The sequence below is a fragment of the Gopherus evgoodei genome, chromosome 7, assembly GCF_007399415.2.
Source record: "Gopherus evgoodei ecotype Sinaloan lineage chromosome 7, rGopEvg1_v1.p, whole genome shotgun sequence".
In the NCBI taxonomy this organism is placed as follows: domain Eukaryota; kingdom Metazoa; phylum Chordata; order Testudines; family Testudinidae; genus Gopherus; species Gopherus evgoodei.
Window position 1 is genome coordinate 12,672,955 of NC_044328.1, and position 16,503 is coordinate 12,689,457.

The following is a 16,503-nucleotide window of genomic DNA, read 5'->3' on the forward strand; positions in this document are numbered from 1 at the left end:
AGTGTGCCAGGGGGTGCTCACTGTTCAACCCCTGGCTCTGCCACAGGCCCTGCCCCCACTCCACCCCTTCCTGCCCCCTCCCCTGAACCTGCTGTGCCCTCATTCCTCCCCCCCCCAGCCTCCTGCACACCACAAAACAGCTGATCGGGAGGGAGGGGGAGGTGCTGATTGATGGGGCTGCCAGTGGGTGGGAGGCTCTAGGAGTATTGAGGGGGGGCTTATGGAGGGGTTGATGACGTATTACTGTGGCTCTTTGGCAATGTACATTGGTAAATTCTGGCTCCTCCTCAGGCTCAGATTGGTCACCCCAATACACTGTTTTTACACCAGGGAAGAAAAACTAAAGGCCTTTTGCTCCCACCCACTTCCCAAGCCAACACACCCTCCTAAGTTGTTTGACTGATGCTAATCTTGGAGCTGACATTGACGAGCATCTGCTGACAAACTGCTGCTGAGCCCATGAGGAGTTTCTCAAGTTCATTTTCTCCCAGCAAGACTCAGGCTGGGCACTGGGGAATTAATTCATTTAAACCTTAGGCAAGCCAATGCCATTGAAACATTACTGAAGCAACTCAGAATATCCCCTCACCCTCTGCACACCTGTCACATCTGGTAGCAAGTAGGGTCTTGTCCTAGTTTTCCATTGTTGTTAAGTCATGTATGCTTTGGAATTAACTTGAAGTAATCATGCCCTTGGGGAAGAGCAAAAACATAATCTTACCTTCCTGGCATGTACTGGGGCAGGGAGCTACTGAGGGACACAACAACTTCCTTGCTGAAGTAATGGTTTGTGTTTACTTTCTTTTATTTAAACATACTTTGGACTTGCTAATTTGGCAATGCCACATGCGGCAGGGAGGATTCATTACACCAGTGGCTCTCAACCTTTCCAGACAACTGTACCCCTTTCAGGAGGCTGATTTGTCTTGTGTACCCCCAACTTTCACCTCACTTAAAAACTACTTACTCACGAAATCAGACATAGAAATACAAGAGTGTCATAGCACACTGGCACTGAAACATTGCTTACATTCCCATTTTTACCATATAATTATAAAATAAATCAATTGGAATGTAAATATACTTGCATTTCAGTGTATAGTATATAGAGCAGTATAAACAAGTCATTGTCTAATGAAATGTTAGTTTGTACTGACTTTGCTAGTGCTTTTTATGTAGCCCATTGTAAAACTAGGCAAATATCTAGATGAATTGATGTACCCCCTGGAAGGCCTCTATGTACCCTTGTTTGAGAGCCACGGCATTAGGCCATGTTTGTAAAGCACTCTGACGTCTTGAGTAGCACTAGAGAAATGCTGGGTATGATTAGCAGTGGGATGGTATTAACTTTAATTCTGCAATTCCACTTTTCACTCTAGAGCCACTCTCGAGGGACTCAAAAGCACTTTTGCAAACATTAATTAGGCTCACTGCTGGGGCGGGCTGAAAAATTGCTGTCAAAACACTTTTTTTGATGGAAAATTGGGTTTTTAGGAAAATGAAAATTTTGGCGACAAGTGTCTGATTTCTGTGGAAAGTATTGCTTTTTTTTTTTCTGTTGAAGATTAAGAATTTTGATTTTTCTCCAAAAAAACATTTTTTTTCTGCAGCAGAAACTAAACCCTTTTCCCAACCTGTTGTGCTCCCACCATGCCTGGGAGGGAAGTGCGGAGTACGGAGAGGTTATCACACTGAATAGCAGATACTTCTGGGGTGGAAACCAGGCAATGTTCAAAGCACGCACAAAGCTACATGGGAATCTAGGGCCACTGAGCGCATCCCCAGTTGTATTTGGTAGAATGTAACCGTGTGAGTTTGAGTCCTGGTCTACACTACAAATTTATGTTGGTGTAACTACGTCACTCAGCTGCCACCCCCACTGTCTCCTGGGACCCCAGGCCTTTGACATGCTGATCCTGAGAGTTGTGCTGACCAGATAAGGGCCAAAGCAAGGGACCTAGATGCCATTGCCACCTCTGCTGGCTCCAGCTGAATCCCAAACACTACCTGGGATGAAGCGGGATCAGACTTTAACAACAGCTCCAGCCCATCTCAGCTAACTTCTCTTTTCTGCAAAAACGCAGTTGGTAGCACCTCTGATGGTATCTAAGAGACTGACAAACGGGGGCCTTTCAGCCAAAACACTCCTCGGCCAAAGAGAAAGGGAACAAGGGATACTGTTAATATGAAAGCCTTATTTAATACTTTGCATTTCAAATGTTTTTCCTTCTTTTCTTCATCTTTAATAAAAGGTTACAAGGATGTTTAATGGTGTGTTTGCCAGAGTTCTAAGCAAGCTGAGGTCTCTGCACACCAAACTCCGAAGCTTGTTTAACACTGTTTTAATTTTGGACAGTGACCGCATTATGTTAATACTTTTAGCCCAGATATTCTACAACAGTCCGTCTAGTCTCTGATTCTTCCTCTGACAGTGGCTGGTCTGAGACATTCTTGGGGAAGGTGCAAGAATCCTGAAGTGAGCAATTATGGAATAACCTGCCCAGAGGAGAGGTTCCTTTCCTAATCCTCCTCATCAATAAGAGGGTGCCTTATGCCCTGAGGCATGAAGGTTTATATCCCTACAAGCCTCTTGTGTATGTGCACGCACAATGTTACTGTCCTATTGTGGATATTCTCACTATCCATTTAAATGTCAAGTCCTGGTTTTTGGTTTTTACTCCTGCTAAGCTCTTGGCTAGTTCTAATTTGCAGCAGTCATTCTACAATCTGATTATGTGTTTTGCATTTAAACAAAAAACGTTTCCTTACAAAAAGGAAAAAAAAAGTTCCCCTCAGTTCTAAAGACGCAGTGTTCCCATCACAGAAACAACCACCACCCTATCACTGACCAGTAGAACTGCTGATCTTGAAGCTGATTTCAAGAACATCATTTTGCTTCACAAGTCAATCCCTGCCCAGGTAGCTATTTCCTTTATCTACTCCCTGATAACTGATGTATTTGACAGTTCCCAGACAGCTACGGAGATGGTGATTGATGGGCAGTCAGTCAGGATGTGGCTATCACTGTCTAGTGGAATAAGCCTACAGGAATGGCAGAACTTAGCTACCTGGTCCTCCATTAGTAAGGTCCTTCAGATAAGACACTTAGTACAGCTATTAGTTGCATTGCAGTGAGTCCAGGGCCCTCAAGTGAGACCAGAGCCCCATTGAGCTAGTTGTACAAACATATAGGAAGACACCACCCCTACCCTATATAGTTTCAATAAGATGGACCAAATAAGTGATAGAGGAGAAAGGATGGTCTGGGGACTGGAGTGGAAGGCAATCTGGGTTCTGTGATACTCTCAGCCAGAGCTTTGTTGCAATAGTGATGGTGGCATCCGAAGCCGATCTGCAGTCATCTATCACTTAAGGTCAAAGTCCTGCATTCCCTCTGGCTTTGATAAATAATGGGTTGAAAGCTGAGGAATGGTAAAACCAACTGACATTTGACATGCTCTCTGTTTGTATCTTTGTCTTCGTGGGTTATATATCAGTTTGGAATCTTAACCATTTCAACCTGCATGTGACCCCCGTAGGGTGTATACTATACCCCCTCCCTCCCAGCTGCTAGGAAGGTAAGATCTGCCACAAAAAGGACAGTGTTCACAAAAGGAGCTAAATGTCGATGTTAGTTTGTTTACTTGAGTGAAAGCAAGTGTCCAGGCTAAATATATGTAAAGGCTTTTGCCATCCGCTCAGTCTCCGTGATTGATCTTTTCACTCCTTGTCCCTTTGTGATACAGTATCACTGAGAAGCAATGCACCACACTAGGGATCTTTTCCTACAGTCTGCTCCCTCCCTGTTTTGCAGTGGCCAGCTTTGGGTATGCAGAAGCTGGGTGTCCATACCAAGAGAGCTGCAAGAAGCCCCACTTGTCTTGCTTTGCTTAGGATCTTCCACGTACTGTGAGCAGCCTTGAATTACAATACATGCCTTTGCTGTCTAGAGATGGTTAGGGAGCAGCAGTACGGTCAGAACTCTTGAGAGAGTTTTCATTGTTTAAGTAGACACAGCCTGTCATTGGTTTGTAAAATCTATCAAACGTTTTGAGATCTTTGGTGAAAGGTTGAGTGTTATGAGTTTGACTAAGAAGGGAGCAGAACATCCAACCCCCAGAAGATCCTTTGCCCTCCAATGCACCAAATGATGACCCTTCTTCTCCACCCTGCCTCTCCTGGCCCTTGCTATCCCCATGATGATCAGCTCTAAGGAGAGGAAAAGCAGCATTTGTAAAGGTCTGATCTTTTTGCTGTCTCTCCTCCATGTTTTTTTTTCTGGTGTCACCCTAAGCCATGCCATTTTGTAAATATCAAGGTATGTTGCGATTGGGTAACCCTCAATAAAATGTTTGTGTCCTTTTCTCATCACCCACTGTATAAACAGAGGCCTCTCTGTTCACTGCTGTTTGCTGCACAGTATAGTTAATCAGGACAGATCTAATTAACCGCATCATGCCTTCTGAGACCTTTTTTTGTTTACAGGTCTGTTTAGGAATTCTACGTAATGAAGCTGTGGTCAGTTCCTGAGCACATGGGATGTGAGAGGTTAGGGTCAGTGCTTTGTAATGAGGTTAGTGTTTCTGGAGACTCTAGTGTATCTAAAGGATGGGGTTTGTTTTTATATTTGCACCTCCTGGCAATGAGGATAATAATCAAACCCCTTTTGTTCCTCCAGCTGTCAATTGGATGTGCTCCCACTTACAAATGTAACTCAACCTGAGTTTATGTGGGAGAATACGGAGTCTGTCATTCAAATGAGAGACGGTTCTTGCACACCTCACTTGATAAGAGAATCCCTTATCTGTAGGTTGGATAATGCTAACTCTTAGCGTGTCTGAAATACCACTACCTTCCATCCAAGGATCTCAACATCATTGAATGTAGACTGAGGAATCTAACTGCAGTGCAGTCTGTAAATGGGGAAATTGAGGCACAGAAAGGTGCAGGGACTTACCCAAGGTCACATAGGATTTTTAGGGCCAGATTTCCGAATGGATTTAGCTGCTTAAGGATGCAGCTTAGGCACCTAATGGGATTTTCAAAAGCACCAAAGCAGATTTAGTGCTTCAGTCTGGTTTCAATGGTACTCAAGTACCTTGCCACTAAAGGTACGTCTACACTGCAAAGAAAAACCTGTGCCGCTGAATCTGAGCCTGGGTCAATTGACTCATGCTTGTGTGATTGGGCTGTGAGGCTAAAACTAGCAGTGTAGATGTTCCCACTCGGGTTGGAGCCTGGGATTTAAGAGCCCAGGCTTCATCCTGAGCAGGAACATCAACTCTGCTTTTTTTTAGCCTCCCTCAGGGGGAGGGATAGCTCAGTGGTTTGAGCTTTGGCCTGCTAAACCCAGGGTTGTGAGTTCAATCCTTGAGGGGGCCATTTGGGGAACTGGGGTAAAAATCTGGGGATTGGTCCTGCTTTGAGCAGGGGATTGGACTAGATAACCTCCTGAGGTCCCTTCCAACCCTAATATTCTACGATAGCTTGGGCCCTGGAAACCTGAGTCAATTGACCCAGACTCAGCACCTGGGATTTTTCTTTGCAGTGTAGACATACATGGGTGTCATAGCTGGGAATGAACTCTGGTATCTTGGCTCCCAACCCTCCATCTTATACGTAAGATGAACTAGTCTCCATGTTCCATGCCATTTGTCTTTCCTGGGACTGACACTTGCAATGCAAACCAAAGAGCATCCCCCATGCAGTGAGAGAATTTGTCTTCAGTCCCTAGAACGTCATTTCCTTCCATGTATCTTCTGACTAGTTTACCCTTATGTCTGAATCCTTTGAGCTTCTGTTCTCTCTGTGCTCCCCTCCTGAAAGCCTCCCCACTCCCCTCGAAGGGTGATATGCTTTGGCTAAGAGACCTTCTCTCTCACAGTGCTAGAGAAGAGTTAAAAATGTTTTTACCTACTACGTATATGTTGGTTGTTAGTAATGCCAAACCTGTGAGATCAAGGAAAGGTCAAGGTAGCATGAGTTTATCAGCCTGATTGTGCAGTCCTAACTCAGGGGAATAGTCCCACTGGACTGCAGGATTCTCTTTAACACCCTCCCCACACACACGTTACGAAAAGCAGTTAGGTTTTTGGCAACAAGAACAAATCACGCTCACATTAAAGTATCAGCGGGGTAGCCGTGTTAGTCACACTCACATTAAAGTAAGATCTGTGAATCCTGAAGTCATCCTGCTTAAAGCTGACTCGGTGCAGATGTGTTTTGAAATGGGAGTTGATCCAAGTCCTATTGAATTTTCAGTAGGTGGCAGCAGGGTCCACCCAGCCTCTTTGTGCAAGGTGAGCTGATGCACTGTCAATTTGCACTGCAGCTTGCCGCGCACTAACTGCCCACGGAAACAAGCTCTAAGACAATAAGCCGCACATCGCGGAAAGCCATTCACTGTTCAGAAAAAACCCCTTCTGAGTAATGTCTAGGATTGAAATCAGTTGAGCCTTGGCCTACTAAACCCAGGGTTGTGAGTTCAATCCTTGAGGGAGCCATTTAGGGAACTGGGGTTTAAAAAAAAAATCCAACAAAACAAAACTGGGGATTTGTCCTGCTTTGAGCAGGGGGTTGGACTAGATGATCTCCTGAGGTCCCTTCCAACCCTGATAATCTATGATCCCACAAAAATCAAAGGATCATCAACCCTAAAGATGGAGAATAGACTTTTCTTGTTAACTACCCCTGGAAATGCAGGATTGTTCCCTTCTATATATTCTGAAGTATGTTGTCTAGATCAGATTTAACTCTCAACAGGAATGGAGTTTCCACTCTTTCCCTTGAAAGGCAATTACCCACCCTAATAGACCTCACCTGTCCATTAGGAAATGTCCCTGATTCTCTTTTAATTACATTTTCTACTTGGCCTTTCCTGTGAAACCCAGAGACGGACCCATGCTGCAGCCTTCCAGATTTGTCTGTGCATGCCAGCACACCCATCATTTCTTCACTGGCTTTAAAAATCAACATACAGATTTTAAATGGAAAGCCTGGACCACAGCAAAGCTGGGCACCAACCAAACCCCAAATCTGTATATTTGAAAATGTCACCAGAGCTGAGGGTTTGAGGTCCAAATCTGTTGGAAAAGATTTATAAGTCCCCATAAATTCAAAAGGCAGATGAAGTGCAATGGAAAAAGAGACATGTTTAATTCTGGGGATGTTCTGCACAATCAGCAATCAGTTAACTCTATTTCTTGGCATTCAGCATCTTCAAGGGCGATTTCAGCCTGCCCCAGTATATACGGTGCATCCATATACACACTTCAAGCAGGACAAACATCCAGTGTTATTCCAAATGGAATGCACATCTAGAAAGTAGAGATGTGCCCTGGCTGAGAAATGTAGAACCTAGCCTGCTTAAAAGGTCTGTTGCTGATGTTAATAGGAGTGGGCAATCCAAGTCAGCTCAAATGCTGTATGGCAGGGATTTTCTGTATCCTCGTAATCCTGATCACTATTATGGTAGCGCCCAAAGGCCCTACTGTGTCTTGTTTTAATCGCTTTAACCAAGGGGTCTTTTGTTATGACCAAACAGACAGGCTTTGGAAAAAGTCTGGTCCCCTTTTTTCCTCCTGTCTTTTTGCCCAGTGCATTTCTTCCTTTGTCATTTCTGTCTGAGAGCAGAAGGAGATGGGCCAAATCCCATGACAGAGGCTTTATTGCCATCCTGATTTCTGGACCTCTCCTCCCATGATGGTCTGGCCTATCCTAAGTCTGTCAATCCTTATGGTCTGGTGCCGTGACTGTCCACTTATTTGCCTGTAACCTTTGCCTGAGGGAGGTGTGAGATCGAGTTATGTATATAACACCTAATCAGAGTGAACAATGTGATGGCAGCAAATGTCATGTTAGTTCCATGATTGTTTTGGAAACGGTTAGTTAGGAAGTGATCAGCTAAATAGAAAGAAAAGGGAAGGGGGAAGAGGGCACCCCTGAATTTTAGTGTCCCAAGAGTTGCACAGTTCTTGGTCTGGAAGGAAGGGGTGGCCCAGCAGGGCCCCATTTTCCCCTTCCCTCCGTTCAGCAGTCCCTGCTTCAGTTGCTTCTGCAGCCATTTCTACTGTCTGGAGTCTCTATTGCAGGTCACTTCAAACAGGGAAACAAACATAATTATAAGATTTTTTTCCTCTCCTTTTTCTCTCCCTCCCTTTACATCTTGATCTTTTTTTTTATTCTCTCTTCCCACCAGCCCCTTTTCCCAAGTATCTCTGTGTATTGTGTATATGTGCATCTTTAGGGCAAACAAACTTTCTCAAGTGATGATGTTAAACAGCTGTAAAGGAATGGAATACATCTCCCCAGTGAAAGTTATAACGTGAGAATTGTATTTTAGGGAGTTTGTGAAAATTAATGTTTGTTCCTTTCTTTTTAAATTTCAGTTTGTCACCATGAGCCTCTTACTGCCATTTGACTCGATCTGCATTTTCCTCTGTGCCCAAGGTACATTTTATTTTAACATTGTCTTTTCATACCAAAGGAGCTCAGGCTCAGATGCCCCTGTTTTCTTCAGCTGTGGCAACGAGGTTGAAGTTGGGTCCTCACTCCAATGTTGAAAGGCTGGTTTTTAAAAGAATAAATACATCATCCATGTAAATTTAAACTTTTAAGAATTTCCCCAAAATACAGGAGGCTGATTTTGACGTTTATAACAAAATATAGTAATGTTATCAGAAGGCCCTGGAGTGCAATTTCCTCTCAATTAGAATAAGTAGCTTGGATTTGAGGGTGTGTAAAAGACGGGTGACATTTCCTGTGAGCATTGAAGCTTTCTGAGGTAGCTGGGAAATACCACACCCTGACCCAATTTTTTTCCTGCACAAAATGCTGCCTCATGTTACACCCCCACATATGTGCACCTTCCTTGAATAAGGACCTGGGTTTGACTGACTGTAATTGACAAAATACCCCAAATGACGCCTCCTTGCAATTGTTAGAATACACTAAAGTACCTTCGAGATGCCACCCCCTGACCTGAAACTTTATTTTTGCTGCTGGCACGTTACACCCCAATTACCTTTTCAGTCACCACAAGTGATACGTACTTATCCCCATTAAATGGTTATGAAGAGACCAGTACCTTCTACTCCCCCAACCCAAAGCTTCAGTGCTATGCAAAACACTCCTTTGTATTACACTCCCCCTGCCTTTTCCTTTTTGGAAATGGCCCTTAATTAACTACCTGAGGTTTCAGTGTATGAAGATGGCAAAATACCTTTCAGAATACACTGTCCATATGTCCCTGCATGCGTTATGAAGAGATAAGGGCATGTCAGTCCTCAATCTAAAGCTTAGCCCAGAAATTAATCCCTGACCAATGTCTGTCTCACACTCTCTCACTGCATTTCCTTTGTGAGTAAGCACGGAATGAACATGTAAAAAGCAACTAAAACCACATTTAATCATTTAGTTGAGAATCCAGCTGTGACGTTTTGAAAGAATTACTATCTAATGCAACAATCCGAAGAAGTGAGCTGTAGCCCACAAAAACTTATGCTGAAGTAAATCTATTCGTCTCTAAGATGCCACAAGTACTCCTGTTCTTTTTGCGGATACAGACTAACACAGCTGCTACTCTGAAACCAATCACAAATGAAGCTCAGTAGGTATCCTGGCTTTATCTGTGACAATGTAAGCACAGGAAGGCTGAGTAAGATAAGATTTTATTTTCAGTGTAAGCATATTTGTTATGAGTCGTCCAACCAGCTGATTGATCTAGTCTTGCTGTGAGAGCTACACAAGAACAATGACTTGTCAAACGTTCCTTTTGAAGAACATCTTGTCCACTTCCTTTCCTTTGAAATAGCCAAATAGCATCACAGAAACACCGACTCTGAGTGTTTCCAAGTTTGTAGAAATAAAAATAAATGGCTTCCAGAGGAGAGGAGTGAAGAGAAGCCAACCCATTTTTCAGAAGGAGTGGAGAGAGGAGCTGGCCTGAGCTTCTGGGCTCTTTCTGCTTCCTTCTTCCCTCTTGTGAAAATGGTGTTGGCTGCTCCCTCTCCACCCTTCTTTATCTAAAAACTTCTCTCAGCTTCTGAGGGGTGGGAGATAGACCTTTTGCCTGCCTCCTGCAGCAGCTCTGATAGGCTGCTATTTCCCAGGAGGTGGAGAAGTTGAGAAGGCAGCCAATCAGTTGTTCTCCACCCCGCCCGGCAGTCCAAAACTTTTGAAGGCTGGAGTTTCTCCCCTCAGATTAGCTCTAGCAAGGGCCAAATTCACATTATTCACAGTACATTGGCAAGAGTTGGCAACACCAAGCACATGTTTTGTGATCACATGACACAGGCATGGATGACAGTAACAAGATTTGTGTCCAAGCAACGCTGCCACAGAAAAGCCACCTGACTGTAGCTGTTGCCTGTACTCCAAGTAGCAGCTGTGAGTCTAAAGAGAACCTTAGATTGCAAACCCAGCCAACGAAAGGATGCTGCACAACCTTAATCAAATGGGCAGCTACTGTTCTTGCCAGATCTGGGTATAATGCATGTTCAGCTGCACTTTTCTCAGACGGCCGTGACAGGGTCTCTTCAGTAGTCAGTGGAAAAATTGCCCAGGTACTGCACATTCCTTAACAGTAAGAAGGAAAAGGTTGCAGCGAAGTTGAGAGGAGGGAATTGGCCATGTGAGGCAGACTGAGAGGAGATGCCTTGCTGCAATGCTCTCCAGCAGCAGGCTGAACCTGCAATAGTCTCTAGGCTTTTGCTGCATCCATAATCCAGTTCTTCAAGCATGTTCTAGAGCTTTGCAGGAATGCAGGAATACCATCACCGTGCAAGCATAGTGCAATGGTCCAGATCCAAAGCCCAGTCAAGTCAATGGAAGCCTTTCCATTTACTCAGTGGCCACTGGATCAGGCCCAGTGTTATTAAGAAACTAGCACTCTTTTAACGGCACCTACAAAATAAAAACCATGAGTGGGGTTTGTTTGTTTTTTAATCTACATTTATTACTTCTGAATCCGGTGGCAGATCAGTGCCTGTGAAAGAGCCCCGTCAGGTTGGTTATTAGTCCTGAATTTGGCACAAAATGAAGGATCCGATTCTGCTAACGACTCTCGTTACTGGAGGCAGTGCTGTGCACTCAGTGTGATCCACTGGCTTCAGTGCAACTTGAACTCTTGCTTGACTCAAAACAACTACTCACAGGAATATTATGATGATGATGATGCGTCACTGTAGAGCTTAGGAGCCCTAGTCATGGATCCTATTGTGCTGGGCGCTGCACAAACACAGAACAAAAAGCTGGTATTAAGCACTACAGCTGGTATTAAGTGTTTGCAAGATCAGTCTCTAGGTAGAGACATTCCCCTGAATTATTCATCCCTGTTATGCAAGCTGCAGTGGAGGCTGGGACAAGACTTTGGGGGTCAGGGCTCTGCATAGCACTTATAGCTTATTAACTAGGGCAGGCGTTCTCAAGCTGCATCACGGATGCTTTTCTGCAGACAAAAGCCAGGACCAGTGTTAGGGGGTAGCAAGCAGGGCAGTTGCCTGGGGTCCCACACTACAGGGAGCCCTGCAAAGCTAAGTTGCTCAGGCTTCAGCTTCAGGGCTCAGAGCCTCGGGCTTCACCATGGAGTGGGGCTTCTGCTTTCTGCTCCAGAAAGTCGAATGGCGGCCCTGCTTGGCAGAGCCCCTGAAACCTGCTCGCAGCACCCCAGGAACCCCGGACCGCTGGATGAGTAGTAGTGCACCTAGTAAAGCCAGACATTAGCTAATGACACTTTGCAGCTATAGGATCTTCCAGACGTCAAGGGGAAAGAGCTGTGTGTACTAACCATCCTGTTTGTGAGGATCCACCCTGCCACGAGTCTGTCCCATCTCCAAGGAGTAGGAGCAGCGTTTTCAGCCTGGCTGGAAAGCCGCAGGGATATTGACAGCTTGGCCTTGCCTGCAATGGCATGTTGTGCCTCCTGTGAATATGAGAACAGTGATAATTATTCGTACAGCTGGACTCAGTCTCTAGCAGCGCTAAAGAGGCAGGTCAGCAGAAACAAGTTATACTCTGTGTTTGTATGTTATGAGTAGGGCCCTACCAAATTCACGGTCCATTTTGGTCAGTTTCATGTTCATAAGATTTTTAAAAGCATCAATTTCATGATTGTAACTATTTAAATCTGAAATTTCAGGGTCCTGTAATTGTAGGGGTCCTGACCCAAAGAGGAGTTGGGGGCAGGAGAGTCACAAAGTTATTGTAGGGGGAGGTGACCGATACCCTTATTTCTGCACTGCTGCTGGTGGCGGCGCTGCCTTTGGAGTTGGGCAGCTGGAGAATGGCGGCCGCTGGGAAGCTAGGCCGTCAGTCAGCAGCTGCCACGCTCTGGCCATCCAGCTCTGAAGGCAGCGCAGAAGTAAGATGGCAATACTGCAACCCCCCTAAAATAATCTTGTGACCCCCTCCCTTCCCCGTGCAACTCCCTTTTGGGTCAGGTGGCCCTTCATTCTCTTGTGCGTGGCCGCCCAGGTGTGCACCTCAGAGAGGACTACCCGCAGACCACCTGAATGGAGTTCACAGACCACTGGTGGTCCCCGGAGTTTGAGAACCTCTGCTGTAGAGGGTTGACTCTGCGCTGCTTGAGCCCCATTTTGAAGGCTCAGATGGGCTCTAAGTGATGTATGAGCTTTGCGGTGGCTCTCAACATGGAAGAATTTTACTATCCTTAAATATTCACAGTTGGGGCGAGAAGGGAGGCGGTGAAAAAGGGATGAATATTTTCGGCTAAGCGATGAGTGCAAATGTAGATGGCAATAGCTGTCCAGTGTATGACTGGGCTGCAGAGTTCATACAAATCTTATATGTTACAACCTGGGCCAGTCCCCCACTGTACAGTCATCAGGCGAGGGGTCTCAAGTGCTACTGAGCCCATTGGCTCTGGATAGAGTGTAATCGCTATTTCTAGCTCTGGGACTATGGGGTCGGTTCAGATAGCCTGTTTAACACCCTTCTTTGGGACATGAGGCACTACTGCCCAGCCATCCTAGACACGGAAATCAGCATCTGAAACCTCTTGAGCCCTTGCAGTTGCTAATACGTACTCACCCCTAGAGGTCCACTTAGGCTATAGCCTGTGGACTTCTAGTATAATTCCTCTGGAAACATTGTGGTAGGAAAGCCGGGAATACAGGCTTAGCAAAGGAATTTCTTACCCACAGAAACTTTGCTCTGAAAGCACTTGAGAGATACAGGTCTCTGAAAACAAAATACAGGTCCTGAGACCCGACCAGTTGGATATCACCCTTCTTGTGAAGTTTGTCAACATTTCAGGTAGGACAAAGTCCCTCCTGCAAGTCCTTCTCAGATGTGTCCGTGGTCAGCCCCCATGCCCTGCATGAAGCAGTACCCCATTCTTAAGTCGCTGTCTCTTTGCCATATGGTGGAGTTATCTTTTAGACCTTGTCCTAACAGATAAAGAGGAACTGATCACAGAACTAAAAATTAATGGTAGCTTAGGTACAAGCGATTGTGACTTGATCACACATAAAATGCAAGCAGAATGAAGGCCAGACCAGTAATATATACACTTGGTGCTGTAATAGGGCCAGTTTCACAAAGCTGAAAACAACTATGAGCCCAATCAGCTGGGAGGAAGAACTAGAAAAATATGAATGATAATTGGGAATAATTTCAGAACACATTACTAGATGCCCCAAAAGCCACAATGCCACAATCGAGGAAGAAGACTGTGCTGGTTAAAAAAAGACTTAGTTTAAAGGGGAAGTGAAGTCAGCTATTAAAAAAAAAAGATTGAGGAAAGGGGAAGTTGATAGTAATGAATATAAATTAGAAGGTAGGAATTGTAGAAAATTGATAAGAGAAGTCAAGGGACACAAAGAGAAATCTATGACCTCCAGAGTTGAGGACAATGAGGAGTTTTTTTTAATATATTAGGAACAAAAACAATTCTGATAATGGTCCATTATTAGATGGAAATTGTAGAGTTAACAATAATAAGGCAGAAAAGTGTTCAATAGATATGTCTATTCTGTATTGGAGGAAGACACAGATTATGTAGTCTCATCATATGGTGGTGAGAGAACACTTTCCATTCCACCAGTTTCTCTGTAGGATGTTAAACAGATTACACGTTTTAAAATCAGCAGGTCCAGATATGTTGCATCCAAGAGTATTTTAAAAGAGTTGGTTGAGTACCTCACTGTACCATTGATGTTGGTTTTCAGTAACTCCAGAAGCCTGTAAGAAAGTTAATGTTGTGCCAGTTTTTAAAAAGGGGTAAGGAGGATGGCCCAGGTAATTATAGGCCTATCATCTTGACATCAGTCGCAGCTAAGATAATGGAGCGGATGAGATGGGACTCGATTAATAAAGAACAAAGAAGGGTATATGTAATTAATGCAAATCAGCATGTGTTTATGGAAAACAGATCCTATTAAACTAACTTGATAGCTTTTTTGATGAGATTACCTTTAATCAGCCAAACTGGTAATAGTGTTGACATAACATACGTAGACTTCTTTAAGACATTTGATTTGGTACCATATGACATCTTGATGAAAAAAATTAGAACAAATAAAATTAACATGACACATGTTAGCCAGTTTTTAATCTACTTACCTGAGAGCTCACAATGTAATTGGAAATGGGAAATCGTCAGTGAGGGGGTATGTTTCCTGTGCTGTCCCCCAGGGATCAGTTATTGACCCTATTCTATTTAACATTTTTATCAATGACCTGGAAAAAAACCTGAAATCATGACTGATAAAGTTTGCAGATGACCGAAAAATTGGGGGAGTAGTAAATAATGAAGAGGACAGGTCACTGATTCAGAGCGATCTGGTTCTCTGGGCTCAAGTGAACAATATGCGTTTTAATACAGCTAAATGCAAATATATACGTCTAGGAACAAAGAATGTAGGCCATACTTGCAGAATGGGGACTCTGTTTTGGGAAGTAGTGACTCTGAAAAAGATGTGGAGGTCGTGGTGGATAATGAGCTGAACATGAGCTCCCTGTGTAATGCTGTGGCCAAAAGAGCTAATGCAATCCTGGAATGCATAAAGGGAATCTCAAATAGGAGTAGAGAGATGATTTTACCTCTGTATTTGGCACTGGTGCGACCGCTGCTGAACTACTGTTTCCAGTTCTGGTGTCCACTGTTCAATAAGGCTGTGGGTATATTGCAGCGTTCAGAGGAGAGCCATGATAATGATTAAAGAATTAGAAAATGTGCCTTCTAGTGATAGACTTAAAGAATTTAATCTATTTATTTTAACAAAGAGAAGGTTACGGGATGACTTAATTACAGTCTGTAAGTACCTAGATGGGGAACAAACATTTAATAATGGGCTCTTCAGTGTAGCAGAGAAAGGCCTTAACCTGATCCAATGGCTGGGAATTGAAGCTAGACAAACTAAGATTGGAAATAATGCATACATTTTTAAGGATGAGAGCAACTAACCTTTGGAACAATTGCCCAAGGGTCATGGTAGATTGTCCATTTTTTAAATCAAGGTTGAATGTTTTTCTGAAAGCAATGCTCTAGGAATTATTTTGGGGAAATTCTATGAACTGCGGTATACAAGAGGTCAGAGTGGATTATCATAATGATTCCATCTGGCCTTAGAATATATGAATCTATACATCAAATAAAGCCTAGAAATCCACCAAATGTAAGGTATGTCGTAGCAGTCAGAAAAGTGGCGCTGTACGCTGGCACGCTACTATAACACGTCAGCTGTGTTTTTTACTTCACAATCATATCTCCTAGTGCTACTGAATTAGTACATCCTCTGCATCCTGCTATGCTCCTTCTGCGGAACAGAGTTCTGGTGATCTCAGCATGTTCACTGTTCCTGTTGAGGATACCAGAATCAAAACACTACTTGATTTTTCAGATCCCAATCTGAGCTGGCAACCCTAATTAGAAAATATTTTGAGTTATAAATTTGGCATGTTTCAGAGAGTAAATTAGAACCCCAAGAAACATTGTTTTTGCAAATTCTTTACTGCTCATACCCACCCACTTTAATTACATCTTAGTCGGTGTCTGGGTCACTAGCATGAATGAATGCTCTGCAGAAGTATTTTTAAATAGTTTAGAAATAATCCTATTAATGGGTTAATATATATTTGATCCCACAGTGCTGCTCACATGGGGTCTACAAGAACTTCATGCCAACCAGGAGACAATTGTCAAGATTTCTGCTGCTGGCCAACGTAAGTTTGTTTTTATAAATTAGGACTTCAAACTCCTAAACCTTACCTTCAAGCAGGGCCATCCTCAGGCATACACGGCTGCATAGGGCACCTGGAAATTTGGGGCACGCTGGGATCTTAGTGTCCACCTTCCCACCTGTTCTTATGCCTGTTATGACCCTTCGTGCAGGCTCCCACCAGAGCTGGCTGCTGCAGTCTGGTGAGTCTTCCTCTGGAGGGGATCTAGTTAAATGTGAAAAAGCTTCCAGCCTGCCAGACCTATTAGCACAACATTGAAACCATTTAAGAGCCATTCAAGTGGTAATGAAGCCATTTAACAAG

General features: G+C 44.0%; 1 protein-coding gene across 2 annotated transcripts in view; it reads left to right on the top strand.

Annotated features, from left to right (window-relative positions):
- Positions 1–8,391: 8,391 nt before the first annotated feature.
- The window catches only part of VWA2 (von Willebrand factor A domain containing 2), a 52,496-nt gene continuing 44,384 nt past the window's right edge, over positions 8,392–16,503 (top strand). For both annotated transcript variants that reach the window (XM_030570693.1, XM_030570695.1), the window contains exons 1-2: positions 8,392–8,448; positions 16,108–16,182. In XM_030570693.1, the coding sequence (XP_030426553.1) occupies positions 8,397–8,448; positions 16,108–16,182 (127 nt within the window). In that variant the 5' untranslated portion in view covers positions 8,392–8,396. The remainder of the gene's footprint in view (positions 8,449–16,107; positions 16,183–16,503) is intronic.